At 35.8% G+C, this 14,705-nt stretch overlaps 1 protein-coding gene across 2 annotated transcripts in view; it reads left to right on the top strand.

The window, feature by feature from the left end:
* The window catches only part of SMURF2 (SMAD specific E3 ubiquitin protein ligase 2), a 96,098-nt gene that overhangs the window by 64,294 nt on the left and 17,099 nt on the right, over nucleotides 1–14,705 (top strand). For both annotated transcript variants that reach the window (XM_088138268.1, XM_088138267.1), the window contains exons 8-12: nucleotides 560–762; nucleotides 3,246–3,330; nucleotides 5,798–5,956; nucleotides 11,498–11,705; nucleotides 12,320–12,423. In XM_088138268.1, the coding sequence (XP_087994394.1) occupies nucleotides 560–762; nucleotides 3,246–3,330; nucleotides 5,798–5,956; nucleotides 11,498–11,705; nucleotides 12,320–12,423 (759 nt within the window). The remainder of the gene's footprint in view (nucleotides 1–559; nucleotides 763–3,245; nucleotides 3,331–5,797; nucleotides 5,957–11,497; nucleotides 11,706–12,319; nucleotides 12,424–14,705) is intronic.

Below are 14,705 nucleotides of genomic sequence, written 5' to 3'. Positions count from 1 at the left end.
AACTGCTTCTGGTATAAAACATTAACAGCCAGATCGTTGAAGGGACAACTACTATGAATGTGTTACACCTGTCTACCAATCTATTCATATTCATATAAAAGAACTGTTTGGGCTTTGGAGGTAGATACCCGAAGTGTAGTCTATTCGTCCCATCCCAACTCATATATTGAGGTCTGATGGCAGTGCTGTATTTACCAAGAATTTGCTATGCCACAACCCAAGGGAAGGTCCTCAACACTTGTGCCCTGTTTCACTCTGTTGCATCCAGCCTTCTTGGGCTGCTTGTCTTGTTCCTAATGACCTGCTTCCTTTTTTTTTTTTTTTAAGTGATGTAGTTTTACAGTAGCTGCAATTCTGTGAATTGTAGTTTAACTGCTACTTTTTAATCCTGTTTGAGATTATTACAGATAGTTAAAAGTGAGTAATAAACTTTATTTATTTATTTATTAGAATTTGGATTCTAAACTAGTGTTTCATAACACATTACTTAAAACTAACTGTGATTTTAGGCTGTAATATCCTTTTGATAGAAGAAGCATAGATTGTTGTTTTTCAATAGGCCAGCATCAGAATATTCCAGTCCGGGTAGGCCTCTGAGCTGCTTTGTGGATGAGAACACACCTCTTACAGGAATAAATGGTGCAACATGTGGACAGTCATTTGACCCCAGGCTAGCAGAAAGAAGAGTTAGATCTCAGAGGCATAGGAATTACATGAGCAGGACCCACCTGCATACTCCTCCAGATCTACCTGAAGGATATGGTATGTATTCCTAAAGTTGTCTAAATGTCTGCTTGTCTTTTATGAAGAATGCATAGAGATCACGATTTCCCATTTAAGGGACTTTTTTTCCCATTGGATTATAGTGCTGGTGCTAACTATGATGGTTTGGCAACTATGCAACACTAAGGAGATGCTGGGACTTTGTGGTTACAGTAGTTAATATTATAATCAATGACATTTACCTTACCATAAAAGACTTAGATTACAACCCAGTGTGGTCATAAAATTGGCTAATTTTGAATCAGTATCTTTAGGCAAAGAGGAAACTTTAGGGTTTTAAAATGAGATACAGTATATTGTGGCATTGCAAAGAAATGAGGATAGCCTTGCCTGTTGTGAATATGGACATATTTGGTATATTGTTTTTAAAAAATTAGAAATCTAAACTGCCTTAGACATGTCATTAATGTTATATATTGTCTCTTTCAAAATACACACGTGTACCAACTCTTTTACTCTTTTTCTCTTTTCATTTGTTCTGTATATGTGGCTCCTGTCAGGGGGGGTTATGCTATTGTTGTTTTTAATTGTCCTGCAGATACATTGATTTTTTTATATAGTATGTAAGCTATCAAGAGTCATTTGATAGTGGCAGGATATAAGTTTAATAAATAAATGTGTATGTATACATATATACATACACACGCACACACGTGTATTTCCTCTAACTCAGATATCACAATTCTGCTAGAACTTAGCTTTTATTCTAACACAGTTTAGCTTTTATTATTATTTTTCGTTATGGAAATTTACACATTGAGTTTTGCTTACTTTATAGGATGTTAAAGTATATACTATTGTATTTAAAATAGCAAGTTCTGATATCTTAAAATGTGTGCCAAAAAGTTATTAATTGACCATCAGAACGTTGGGATTCTCTGATCAAATTTAAATTATGTGTGTATGTATATGTGCTTATGGGTGTGTTTGTGTTGTGTTCTCACTGATGCTTTTTAGGGGAAGAGAATGAAAGGAAAAGCCATCCCCCCCCCCAAATCCTTTATAAACAATTTGGAAATGTGTATTGATCTAGTTGGCACTGAGCAGTCAATATACATGCAGACTCAGTATGTACCATTTCTGTATTCAGTGGCTCTGTCTGAAGAATCTATTAACCTATATGGAATGCACTTGCAGGTCTGAGCTGGGAATATTTGTAGTTGCAGGATTTGTTTTTTTATTTTGTTGATTTGAAAAGGGATGAAGAAAAAGGAGTATTTCATGATCATGGTAGCAAGACCAAAGGCATGAAGCTTATAGATAGCCTAGTAATAAACAACCTTTGATCTAACTTAACAAGTTTAAGATGTTTACAATTTTCACTCGTGACTCAAAACGATGGTAGTGCTGGCTAATCTATATGGAAAATATATTTGCTTTACAAATGTACTACTGAAACCTCCATATAAGTAACTCCTGTTAAACTCAGGGTGACTTCTGAGTAGACATATGGAGGAGTATTCTGCATTCAGATACTTAAGTTATTAGAATATTGGAGATTCTTCATTTCCCCATTTTGTATGTGTGCCGACTCTTCGATCTTCACCCAGCTTTCTTTCCACTCTCTTCAGTGGGATTAAATTCACTGTGGCTGCATAGAATAACAGCTTTAAAAGATTGCTTTCTTTCCCCTTATATATTTTCCCATTATACCCCACCCTTGACAATGTCTCCATCCTATGACAGACAGGCAGGTCTCAAGGGTTATTGGAGAAGAAGCTGGATGCAGATGTGAACAGGGTGAGAGGGAGATGGTTGGGAGGCCAGTAAGCACGCTATGTTATCCCTGCTACTCTCCTAGAGTTCAGCAGCTTTTCAGCTGTCATCCCAAGGGACTTCCGCAGTTAAAAAAGACCAAAGATGCAATGGGAAAACAGAGGAAAGTTACATTGGAAGATACTGTTGGTATTCCGATTAAGTTCCATTTTTTTTCTGAAGGCATCTTTGGTCTTTTGTCACATAAACACACCTTTGTGTATCTGTGTGTTTATGAATAGCCACTATCCTTTAGATTTATTCCAAGATGAAAACTGCAGTTGTAGGCATGGAATCCTGTGAAGCTAACCCTGTAATATTATACTGTAAAAAAGTTAATTCAAACAACCCTAGTATTTTAAAAATCCTTCCAATGTTCTGGCCCTGAGATAGTTAACAACAGTTAAAAATATAACACAGAAACAGAATAAAATAGCCAGTTGGGAAAATACATTGTATAAAAAGCCAAGATTACCCCATTCCAGCTTAGCCAAACTGTTCAAGCTAGTCCAAGTCTGGAACTCTTAACAGCTGTTCTGGAAAACACCAAAATGAAACAATCACGAGGGGGAGTTATATAGACTGTCACTTCTGTGGTTCATTTATCTCTAGAGTATCAACTATAACTGGTGTTCCAGGGAATTTTCGTAGGGAAACAATATTTTGAACGTTCTGATTTGTTTTTGCATTGATAATTTCCCAAACAGAGCAAAGGACAACTCAGCAAGGGCAGGTGTATTTCCTACATACTCAAACTGGTGTAAGCACGTGGCATGATCCCCGGGTACCTCGGTAAGAAAATAATGTATCTTCATTGATGCTATAAATTAAGTAAAGCCCCTTTACAAATAAAATGCAAAATAGCACACAGATCTCAAATAATTGCACACTTGTGTATTGACAGGATGGTGTGCATCATGTGATTCTACAGACACTCAAATTCAGAACTTGGTTCAGAAACCAATGCATTCTGAGAACCTCTGTTTTCATTTAAAAAGAAGAGAACAGCTTGGGCAGAATCCCTGTGTCTGAAAAAGGAGGTGTTTACATGCCTAATACATTCACAAACATCTGAGGGGGTTGCAATAAGACTTTTCTTTGGCCAGAGATGATATTTCAGTGCATAATTAAACCTAAATTTATATTTTTTTATTTACTTGCCTCTAATTTTCTTACCACAGAAAGTCAAATCAGTGAAGATTTTCTGCTGATGGAATGGCTTCTTTCAGCAGATTTAAGAGAGAGGTGATTCTCCCAACTCTCTACAGTTCTCTGTGTACCCTTAAAATTCAGAGAAACCTCTGAAGCAACTGTAGGGGTACACGGAGAACTGTGAGGTCTTGAGAACTGAGGATGGTCTCATCACTCAAGTAGACTTCCACTTATTGAGAATGTTAACTTTTAAAGTATAAAACATGTGCTATGTCAGTGAGCTAAAATGCTGACTTATATAGTTTATTTTTCTTTAACATTAATGGATACTGGTATGATTTCAATACTATTATCTGTTGGCATATTTAAAACTAACTTCCTTAGTTCCTTTACAGCAGTGGTTCCCAAACCTGGGTAAATTGTTGGAGTTGGCTGGTGGGGTAATCAATTCTGCCCCCCATCTTGAATTGTATATAGTCTTTTTATATAGTATTATTTTTTTAGCTAATTTAATATGGATATTTATATTTTTACTGTTTTCAATGTTTGATTTTAATTGTGAGCCACCCAGAGTCACCCTCTGGGGAGATGGACGGCATATACATTTAATAAATAAATAACCGAAAGTTGGGTAAAAATGGTTTTTCTTTGGGTAACAACACACAAAACCATTCACAACAGGGACATTTAAATTAACTTAAAGATTGCCATGTGTACTAAAATATATTTGAAAATCTCCCAAAATATTCGTATTAAGACGAAAATCAATGAAAATTACCAATGAAAATTTTTTGAAACGACATAAAGATCATTCAGTATATTGTTTTTATAATACAGGTAGTCCTCGAGTTACAACCATTTGTTCAGCGACCGTTCAAAATTATGATGGTCCTGAAGGAAGGGACTTACGACTGGCCCTCGAAGTTCTGGCCATTGCAGCAGTCCTGAGGTCTCGTGAACAAAATTTGGGTGTTTGGCAACCAGCTCACACTTATGACTGGTTGCAGCATCCCATGGTTATGTGATCACCATTTGAAACCTTCCCTGCCACCTTCCCACAGGCAAAATCAATGGGGAAGCTGGCAGGGGAGGTTGCAAGTTGCTCGAGTAAGTCTCCCCCACCCACCCCATCCTTTCTTCACTCACACACACTGGACCCTCCTTCCCCCCTTTGCTTGCATGCACTGCGGCCTCCTTTGCTTGCTAGCACGCACCACGCCCTCCTTCCTCCCTTTGCTCACACACATGCACCCACATGCGCCTTCCTTCCCCCCTGAGTTTTGGGTAATGAAGGAAGAAGTTTGGGAAGCACTGCTTTAAGGTGTTAGTCTCGTAAGTGATGTAATGGTTAAAGCACTGTGCTAGGACTCTGGAAACCCACATTCAACTCCTTAAGGAGTTATGAAATGCACTGGGTAATCTTGGGTTACTTGCTATGTCTAATCTATCCTACCTCACAATTGTTCTGAGGATGGGAAGAGGAACATGCACAGTGCAGAATATGCAGGATATAGAAATAATAAGTAAATTGGAGGCTTCTTTTGCAAACAATACAGGATTTTAGTCATAACTTATTGAGCAAACCTATATTCACCTAGGGCTTGTCATCGCATCTCATGGTTAGTCCACACAGTTGGTTAAAGTCACCTGTGGTACATTGCAAGCTCATATAAACTTTATGGAAAATAAGAAAGGTCTGTTTTCAGCTTTTTAAAAAAAATCAGGTATCTTTAAATAATTAAGAAGACTTGTTAAAATCGTAACTAAAGATAAAATCAGGGTTAAACTCCTGTAGTAAGAGTGGCCTATAAGTACTTACATTTCAAGTAGGAATCATACTGATTAATGGAATATTTATTAGGAAAAAAAAACAGGTTTTGCAGTAACAGTTTTTCCAAGGCATGTGCAGTGCAGTGTCTTTCTAAGAGTATGTTTTTCTTTTACTTTAGTGAACTTGTTCCTAGGGAGCAGAGATTCCAACTGAATAGATCAGGTTTCCGAAACAATATATACACATAGACTTCGTGGAATTGTTATGTTACATTTATGCTTGTTTGGCTCAGAAGCCCTATGCTGAGATATTTTTCATTTATATTTGTTTTTTCAGGGATCTTAGCAACATCAATTGTGAAGAGCTTGGTCCTTTGCCTCCTGGATGGGAAATCCGAAATACAGCCACAGGCAGAGTGTATTTTGTTGACCATAACAACAGAACGACACAGTTTACAGATCCACGGCTATCAGCTAATTTGCACCTGGTTCTAAAGTGAGTTAATGTAGTCACTGATATCACCAATATATGGCTAATAACATTTAGAGCATTAAGGTGGTTTTCCTGGAAAGTCTCTTTATGATTTTTAATTTCTATATGTAAATTTTAGGTTAACATAATCTACAGTAGAATGTTTGAATTGCTATGGGTATGGATTTGCTTGTGTCATAGAGGCTAATGCTCCAGAGAAGAGCACATTAAATTTGTGTTCTGTGTGATAAGTCACTGATTTGTAAAGGGATGTTAGGAATGTTATCATTTTTGTTAATCACTGCTTATATTTTATTTTTACTGTTATGAAAACAAACATTTCTTTGATTCTCTGCTTCCTTCTCCTAACACCCAGGTTTCCCCTTAGTTTCTTGTGTATCAGTCCAAATTTAAAATAAAGAAAACTTAAGGATGAATATATATGAAGCACAGAAAGAAAGGAGTAAAGGAAACAATGGGACTCAGTGTCATTTTCAATGTTGGAAGATCAGTACTTGCCTTAAAGTACATAATACTAATTTATATGTAATATGAGGAAATTTCCCTGTGCTAATTGAAATTGGCTTTCTTCTTGTAGTAGAGTGCGATTCATATTTTCATGGGGAACTAATCCAGATTCACTGATTTGAATACATTCAAATGCATGTATGGGTTTTTATTTGCTTTGTAGTTTTAGATATGGAGCCCATCCAGTGGTTTGTTTGAATGCATTGTTGTCGCCGGGGGGGGGTATAGTGGGTTTGTATTTGGGGTTTTATAGCCACCTGGAGTCATCGTGAGTAAGTTGGGTAGCCATATAAATTGCTTTAATAATAATCATAATAATAATGATAAAATATAAACCATTTTACGAATTATCAAATATTAACCATCAGTATGGCCTTGCTAAATAAAGTACCGTGGTCATCTTATAAAGCTCATTTATCTGGAATGTATTCCACTAAGGCATTGCCATAGTTTATTCTGAGTGAGATTTCTAGGATCATATTTATTTTGATTAGGATCAGTAATAATGGCATGTATCTCTATTGGGAACCTCACAGTATATGAATAACAGATTTCTAATTGATTTCTCATGCAATGTCTGTAGAGGATAATTAGAAATGTTTGAAATTACGTGCTACTGAGCTATATATTTTATTTCAGTTGGATTTCTTGCAAGCAGCCCAAGCCATATCTATATCTCCCCAACAAATAATTTAAAAAATCCTTGAGGAAAAAAGAAAGTCCCCTAACTTCTCTGTCTGATGTTTCCAAGAATGAAAAGGAAGACTTGTATAATGAGCAGTTTAGTGCCCAAAATGTTTTGGATGATAAAACTTTTTCAGGAATAACTGATTACATTCTTTCTAAGGAACCATCTTAGATTGTTTTGAATCAAAATACAAGATAGTATTGATTTTCTCTTGATAGAGTTGAAACAAATGGTCCTAAGGAAGCATTTTTAATCCAAAAAAATTGCTTTTTCTGTACCACATGAGATTTTCCAATTTTGCTCCTGCATTTGATACTTCCATTCTTCCCAAGAGTAAAACTCGAGCAAAATTTGCTGTTATCTAGAGAGAATTATTCATTAGTTCAGATGCTCCTAGAATATTGTTTCTAAACTCTAATATCTTTATAGCCCAACTGTAAATTTTGGCTCACCAGTTATTTAACACCTGATTCAGGAACCTGACTCTTTCTTTACTTACTTTCTTAGCAAAAGCCTCACAGACATGGCTCAGCTTGATTAATCTCTTTATTGCAAATGAGAATAAAGCCATATTCTCATAGAAGATTTGTCTACTTCAATACATAGAAATTAAAGCCCTTATATAGGTCCAGGGTTTAGGCTTTTTCCTCCTGTCTTTCCAAGTCAGTAGATATCTAGCCGTTCTCTTGATGGCCTTGGAAGGCACATGATCTATAATGAAGTAATAGTTTTCTCTAGTCTGGGAACTGCTGCCTTCTGCTTTGCCAGCTTCATTCTTCACATGTGGGAAATACTTGCATATCAGTAAGTTGATTCTCTTTTTTAAAGAAGTATTAAAAACTCTGCAGTTGGGGATAGGAAGTCATGGAACAATATTTGGGAATGGGAGTCTGGAAAATGAATTTCTTTTTGAGATGAAGCTAAAGCATGTTAAAAATAAATTTTCTAAAAATATTTGATAGAGTTTATGCCCCTCTTTTAAAATGTAATTACAAATTTTAGAAAATTTCTTGGTTTGTATAGCTGTTCATGTCTGGGTTATCTGTTTAGGTTATCTCTTAACTGACTGATGTGGTATTAGAGCAGATTGCAAATATCCACCACTTTCCAAAGACTTAAATATTATCATTTTCTTACTAGCAATCAGTTTAGAATAAAATTTGTGTTTCATGTAGACTAGCAAAAAGGCTTAACGAATTAGGCTTCTTGCAGGAGAAAAACATTCTATTGTCAGGTTCTAAAATCGCAGAACTTTTTTTTGCACTTCCCAAGCTATTACTACATACTGTACTTGATTTTTTTCCATCTGTCTTTCATTATGAAAGGATTTCAGAAATTCAACTAGCAGTGTCATCAGCAAAGTATACAGTCTGATAAAATTTATGTGGTGTTTGTTCTTTTATTATACCAGACAGGATATGTGAAAATGATTTTTCTCATATTTGCACTAAAGAAAAACATGTTGGCTGTTTCTGTATATTGAACACCTAATTGTGTCTGTGTGTGCGTGTCTGTCTCTCTGTTTCTCTGTCTCTCTCTATCAATACTTACATGATTCATGGCAGTATACATTATCAATAACCGTAAAAAGCAATAAAGACCATATATTAAAACAAAATATAAATAACCACAATGGAAAATAACATTGATGCACCAAAGTGCTGGGAAAAAAGCTCACCCAGCAGGTCACCCACTCCCACACTCAATGCCTGGAGAAAAAACCCAGATCTTTAAAGGCAGGCATGCTAACTGACTCTTGGGGTCAGGGATGCTCCTCCAAAAGGCAGGAGCATTTGACATACCATATTTCCTACCTTTAATTTATTCCTTTAATTACTACATACGGTTGACTTCTGAGAGCATAAAAACCTAATTTTTAAAATCCAGATGAAATTCTACCTGTTCCTGTGAAATGCTTTATGAGTTGTTTTGCCATTCCATTTAAAGCAGATAAGTTTACACATAACATTATTTTTAAACTGGGGAAAAAATAGAATTGCTGTTTATAACTGCTGACAGCAGAAAACTTGTGGCTGGAAGAACAGAAAATTCTGACAGCCAGAACTGTATTTAAAAACAATAGCTACAGTTTTATTACTTGGCATAAAGAATAGAGGAAGAAAGCATTTGTTGATGATGTCCTGACCTGACTGCTTCTGGATTATGCTGACTGCCTGCTTGGTACCTGGGTTGGAAACTGTGGTTCATGATGATAGTAAGTGTGGTTGGCAATCCATCCATCTGTTAACCATAAGCAAGGCATCTTGGGAGCCGTGGTCCATGCCTGATACTGAAAGCGCCGGTTATAAGAGAAACAGCCATCTCTTTGTAATGAACAACATGCTTTCTATGATGAAGGCAAAGCATCATCGCTTACCATGCTGTCTAAAACGTTCTTATTCTATTAATCAGCAACCAGTTAAGAGTTTACAGCAGGGTTCTCATAGCGTAATACAGAAAATTCTGAGAATTGGAGCAAGTAAGCTCTTATATGATTCTTGCAACTTTGCCATAATAACCAGATAACAAGTTAAAAAGAAGAAAGAAAACTAAATGTAGTCTTGCATTCACACCACAAGATATTACTAGTCCTAGGGCGCTGTCTGATGAAATCGAATCCTAATAGACTCCAGTCTTGACCAAAAGACTGGAACATCCCTTTTATGAACTATAGATGTGACTTACTGAACAACAGATTGATTTTATGATCTACTTTAAATTTTATCTAAGTACCTTCAGATGCTAATGAAGACAGAAGCATTTATAAAGTTATATAGATAATTTCAAATGAACAATAAGTTGGTGATTTAAAAATTTAAGTCTGCTATTACTTGCTCTCCTGATTCTTAAACAACCTAACTGGAAGAAAGGATTGAAAGCATGGAAATTGGGCATTTTAATATCTTGACCATCTGTCTCACTTTGTGTCCCAAATCTTGAAGATTTGTGCTTGCTAGGTTATTTCTAGTTTAGTATTACAGTATCAAGCTTGCTTTCTTGCTTCCTGAGTAGAAAGAAAATCTTTTGGCTCTAATGCTTTAGGCAAAGTGTTTGTCCAGAATTAGACATATTTAGTGTTTTCATTAGTGTTGGAGTACAATACTTACTGTATATACTCATGGATAAGCTGAGAATTTTAGGTTCAGAAATACACCCCCCAAAATTGGGTTTGGTTTATCCGCCAGTAAATATGGTAATACTTCTTAAAATATCCTGTATATACTCGTGGATAAGCTCATCTGCAGATAAGCCGACCCTCGAATTTGTAACCAAAATACCATGAAAAATGTGTCACCTGAGGATAAGCCAATTGTGAAAATTAATATGTACTAAATTTCGAGGGTTGGTTTATCCGGGGGTGGCATATTTTTCTTGGTATTTTGGTTAAAAAATTGAGGGCCAGCTTATCGACAAGTATATATGGTAGCCGTGTTTAAGTCTTTTATGAATTTTTCATTAACATTTTGATAAGAACAGTAAAACCATGTTGTGCACTATTACCTATCAGAATTATTATGATTCATCTAAATGTATTTACCTCTCTTCTGGTAAAATAATGAATTTGATTGACAAGGTTGGTTTTGTTTATCATTGGCTTCTGCTAATAATTGGAACAGGCAATGAATTGTGTTTCTCCACATTGCAGCTACATTGTGGCTACTTTCAGTTTCATCTGACATTTCCTATAGTCTTTTAAGCAATAAGATTTAGACATTTTCTCTTAGCAAAACTTGTATTCTGAAATAATGTTCATTCTACTTAAAATGCTGCAGATTTTGGCATGAGTCTGTAACTATAAAAAATGTCAGAAAGTCCTACCTTGAATATATAATGTTTTCCTCCCTCACTGTCTGAACATAGCTTTAAAACATTTTTCTTTAATAGCTAGTGAAAATGTTCATTTATCTGTGCCAATTGTAAAATTGCCTACATTCCTGTGGTTAAGACTAATTCAGGTACAGCAGACACCATCTTAGCCAAACTCTGTCTACAACATTTTTGTAAGTTAATTTTTCAGGTAAAGCATTTAAAATTTATGGTGGTATCCCCCTTTTAGTTACCTGACATAACTGAAAATCTTGAAAGATAAGGCAGTGTGAGACATTTTGAGCAATTAAAGTCCATATTGTGCTTTGATCAATTTATTTTTTATAAATAAACTAGATGAAATGTCTAGTATTAAAAGAAGCAGAGGTATGTACTCTTCCAGACTCCTTCAGAGAATTTTAATAGAACAGCACACTAAATTTTTTTTTCAACATGTTAACTCACGTGCATCTTATTTTGCCATGGAAATGAGAACAACTGGAAGTCTTGGAATTAGTCAAAATCGCTCTGTTTCTTTTCAGCCGTCAAAATCAACTTAAAGATCAGCCACAACAGCAGCAGCAAGTTGTTTCGCTGTGCCAGCTTTCAGATGAGGCTGAATGTCTGACTGTGCCAAGGTACAAACGAGATCTAGTACAAAAACTCAAGATTTTGAGGCAGGAGCTATCCCAGCAGCAGCCCCAAGCTGGACACTGTCGTATAGAAGTCTCCAGGGAAGAAATTTTTGAGGTATGTGAGGATCATAGATTATTGCAGATATTAAAATAAAAGGCAGTGCCTACTGTCATGGTGATCTGTGATTTGCACTACAAATGGAGGAAAATTCTTAGATACTGAGTTACAATGCATATTTTGAAATTCAGTGGGGACCTGTGATTTTATGGAGACAGCATCTTCCTGGTAAAGTCTGAAATTAATTTTTACATGTTCTCCTTTAACAAGACTACAGTCTTTTTCAGAATTAAGTCTTTTTTTTTTCTTCAGTTGATAGGGCTTACATTAGAATACATATGAGTAAGACCAAACAACATAACTGCAGGGTGGTTTCCAGGAATTTTGCAGGAATTGTGGAAATTATATTAGAAGAGTATAGGTTTGCCAAAACACATAAAATAGAGATTTTTTTTCCTCAAGGAAACCAAGTACTGAACAGAACATACTTGAATTTATAAAACCTATGCAAGCAGTACCTCTGAACACTAGTGACATTTTTACTGACCTGAGAATGAAGAATAAAACTTTACACATTTGCTAATGAAGGCAGTAGTGTAGGTTTTATATAGTTTAGTTCAAGTTGAAAACACAGGAAGCGTTAGGCTAATACATATCTAATGTAATTCCAGGAGTCTTACAGACAAGTCATGAAGATGAGACCGAAAGATCTGTGGAAGAGATTAATGATAAAATTTCGTGGGGAAGAAGGCCTTGATTATGGAGGTGTTGCCAGGTGAATAATAACATGCAGCCTAAAATATAATACTTTAGCTTGTTTTTTTCTTAAAAAATAAGGTGATAATTGGGAAGTATGACCAATAAGCTGGCAGAGGCTAAGAACAGATAAAATGTACCTTTGAGTCAAGCTCAACTCCTGGTGACTTCATGAACATGTCCATATAGTTCTCCTAGTCACAATACAAAAGTAATTTACCACTGTATTCTTCTGGCCGTGGTTTTTGACTTCCCAGTTTTACCAGATTTCCTGGTAGGCTCACATCCAAGCATTAAGTAACTTTGACTTTCAAAACTGGCCAAGATTGGTTAGGAGCTGGTAGGTTTTTCTAATGTGCTGGCATCCACAGTGATTATAACAATTTCAGAGTAATTATTGCACCAAAAGGTTCCATTCTTTGAATGGAAGAAACATTTTCCAGTCACAGGAGAAACAGAATCTTTGGATCAAACATATTGTTTTTTTTTCTCACCTGGGCTTTGAAAAATGAAAGTTTACACCAGTGTTTCTCACCCTTGGCAATTTCAAGATGTGTGGACTTCAACTCCCAGAATTCCCCAGCCAGCATTCTGGGAGTTGAAGTCCATGCATCTTGAAGTTGCCAAGGTTGAGAAACACTGGCTTACGCTAGCAAGGCTCCACCTTGTGGTAGTGTTTCATAAAGCAAAGAAGCCTTACCTTACCTTGCCTTATTTACTTTGCTTGAAATGGCATTTCTCTCTATTCCAATTCTTTTGTTTTCTGGCTATATATTCAGCTTAAAAACAAAGTGGAATAGAAAGAGAATGGGGCGGGGGGGATAGAATGGAGCGGAGGGGATAGCACTGTTTATAGTTCTGAATGTTTCAACTGGTATTTTCATTTTGCAAAGCAAGAAAAAGTCTTGTTTTTACAAAGGGGACTTTTGGTTTTTGTTCATGGAAGTGGAAATGGAATGTAGGGAAGGGGGGAGGCATTTTCAGGATTTTCCCCTGTAGTTTCTTGATTTATCTCCAAAGAGTTATATCTCTGATGCTCTAGAACAGATTGTTAGGGAGCCATAGAGGGAAGAAGGAATCTTCTTTCAGAAGATGTTTTCATAGAATAAAGGAATGCTGGATTCAGGCCAGTGTCAATGTTTTCTGTTATTACACAAGAATACATTTTAATATTTAGCTGGCATAAATTGCAACAGTCAACAGTACTGCTGCATTTTAGTATTTTATTATATGCATTTTTATGTTTTGCTATTTCAATATCTGTGTAGTCCCATGAGTTTTAAATGCTAGGTATAATCTAGTCCATTATAAGTAAAGTCTGGAGTGGGAGAATGGAAAAGAATGAAACAACAGGAGGGCAAAGGGTAGTGGGGAAAAAATGGATTTGCAGGTAGAATAGTTTTGGAAGCTGATGACTACAGTTCCAACTATATCCTTACCTTGTTTCTTGATCAGTTCTCTCTCTCACAACTAAATAAGTGAAGGGGGATTACTCAGGGATAGTTCTTAGTTTTCTGTATTTGCACTGTGCATAGACATCAACAGATGCATTATGAGCCCCTTAGTGAGGAGCATACCCTCTTTTCTTCCATCCAAATTTTATCCCCAGCTTTCTTTAATAAGATTTTATATTTAGACTAGGATGCTTCTAAGTAATGATGTAGATTGGCAGTTGTCTTCCAGTTCCATTCATTTTGGCATGAGCAGACCTATTGGCAATGAGACTAAGTGAATCAGAGCCAGAAAAGTAAATCTCTGAAGCACTGGGAAATTCTGTTAATTGGTGGCGGGAGGGGGTTTCTGTTACTTAAGCTAATATTTACCAAGGGAAACAAATTTATTTAGCACTTTAAAATGTAAACTTTTAAAGTAATAGCAAGTGATGGCATATTTCAGCATATTTTAGCAAGCTGAGGCTGAGTTGAACCATATGCCATGAGACTGCCATAACCAGAATTACATTTACAGTGAGCAGAAGCAGTAAAAAAAAAAAAAGTTTCAAGGTAATTTAAATTCCTGAGACACAACTGTATGTTTTGTGCCCTTAATTCATATCCTGTCTTTTAAATCTAAAAAATGTAAATACCAGCATTTGTTATTTGATTAATGATTTGTTTTCTTTTACTTTCCTTTTTGTACGTGCAGACTATTTTAAATAGAAGAAAATTGTTCAATTTAGCTAAAAAGCTGTTTTTTCCTTTTCTTTTGGCTGTTCTGAGTAAATATAATGTTAATCCTTGTTTGTCTCTTTTTCTTACCTACAAGATAATAAAATACAGCTTGGATCCTAGAATATAACTT

Source organism: Python bivittatus, unplaced genomic scaffold (genome assembly GCF_059951505.1).
Source record: "Python bivittatus isolate LINGU-HERP-01145 unplaced genomic scaffold, Pbiv_v1 ctg000220_np1212, whole genome shotgun sequence".
In the NCBI taxonomy this organism is placed as follows: Eukaryota; Metazoa; Chordata; class Lepidosauria; order Squamata; family Pythonidae; genus Python; species Python bivittatus.
The sequence above is the reverse complement of the archived record's forward strand: the minus strand, read 5'-3'. Positions and strand labels throughout refer to the sequence as shown.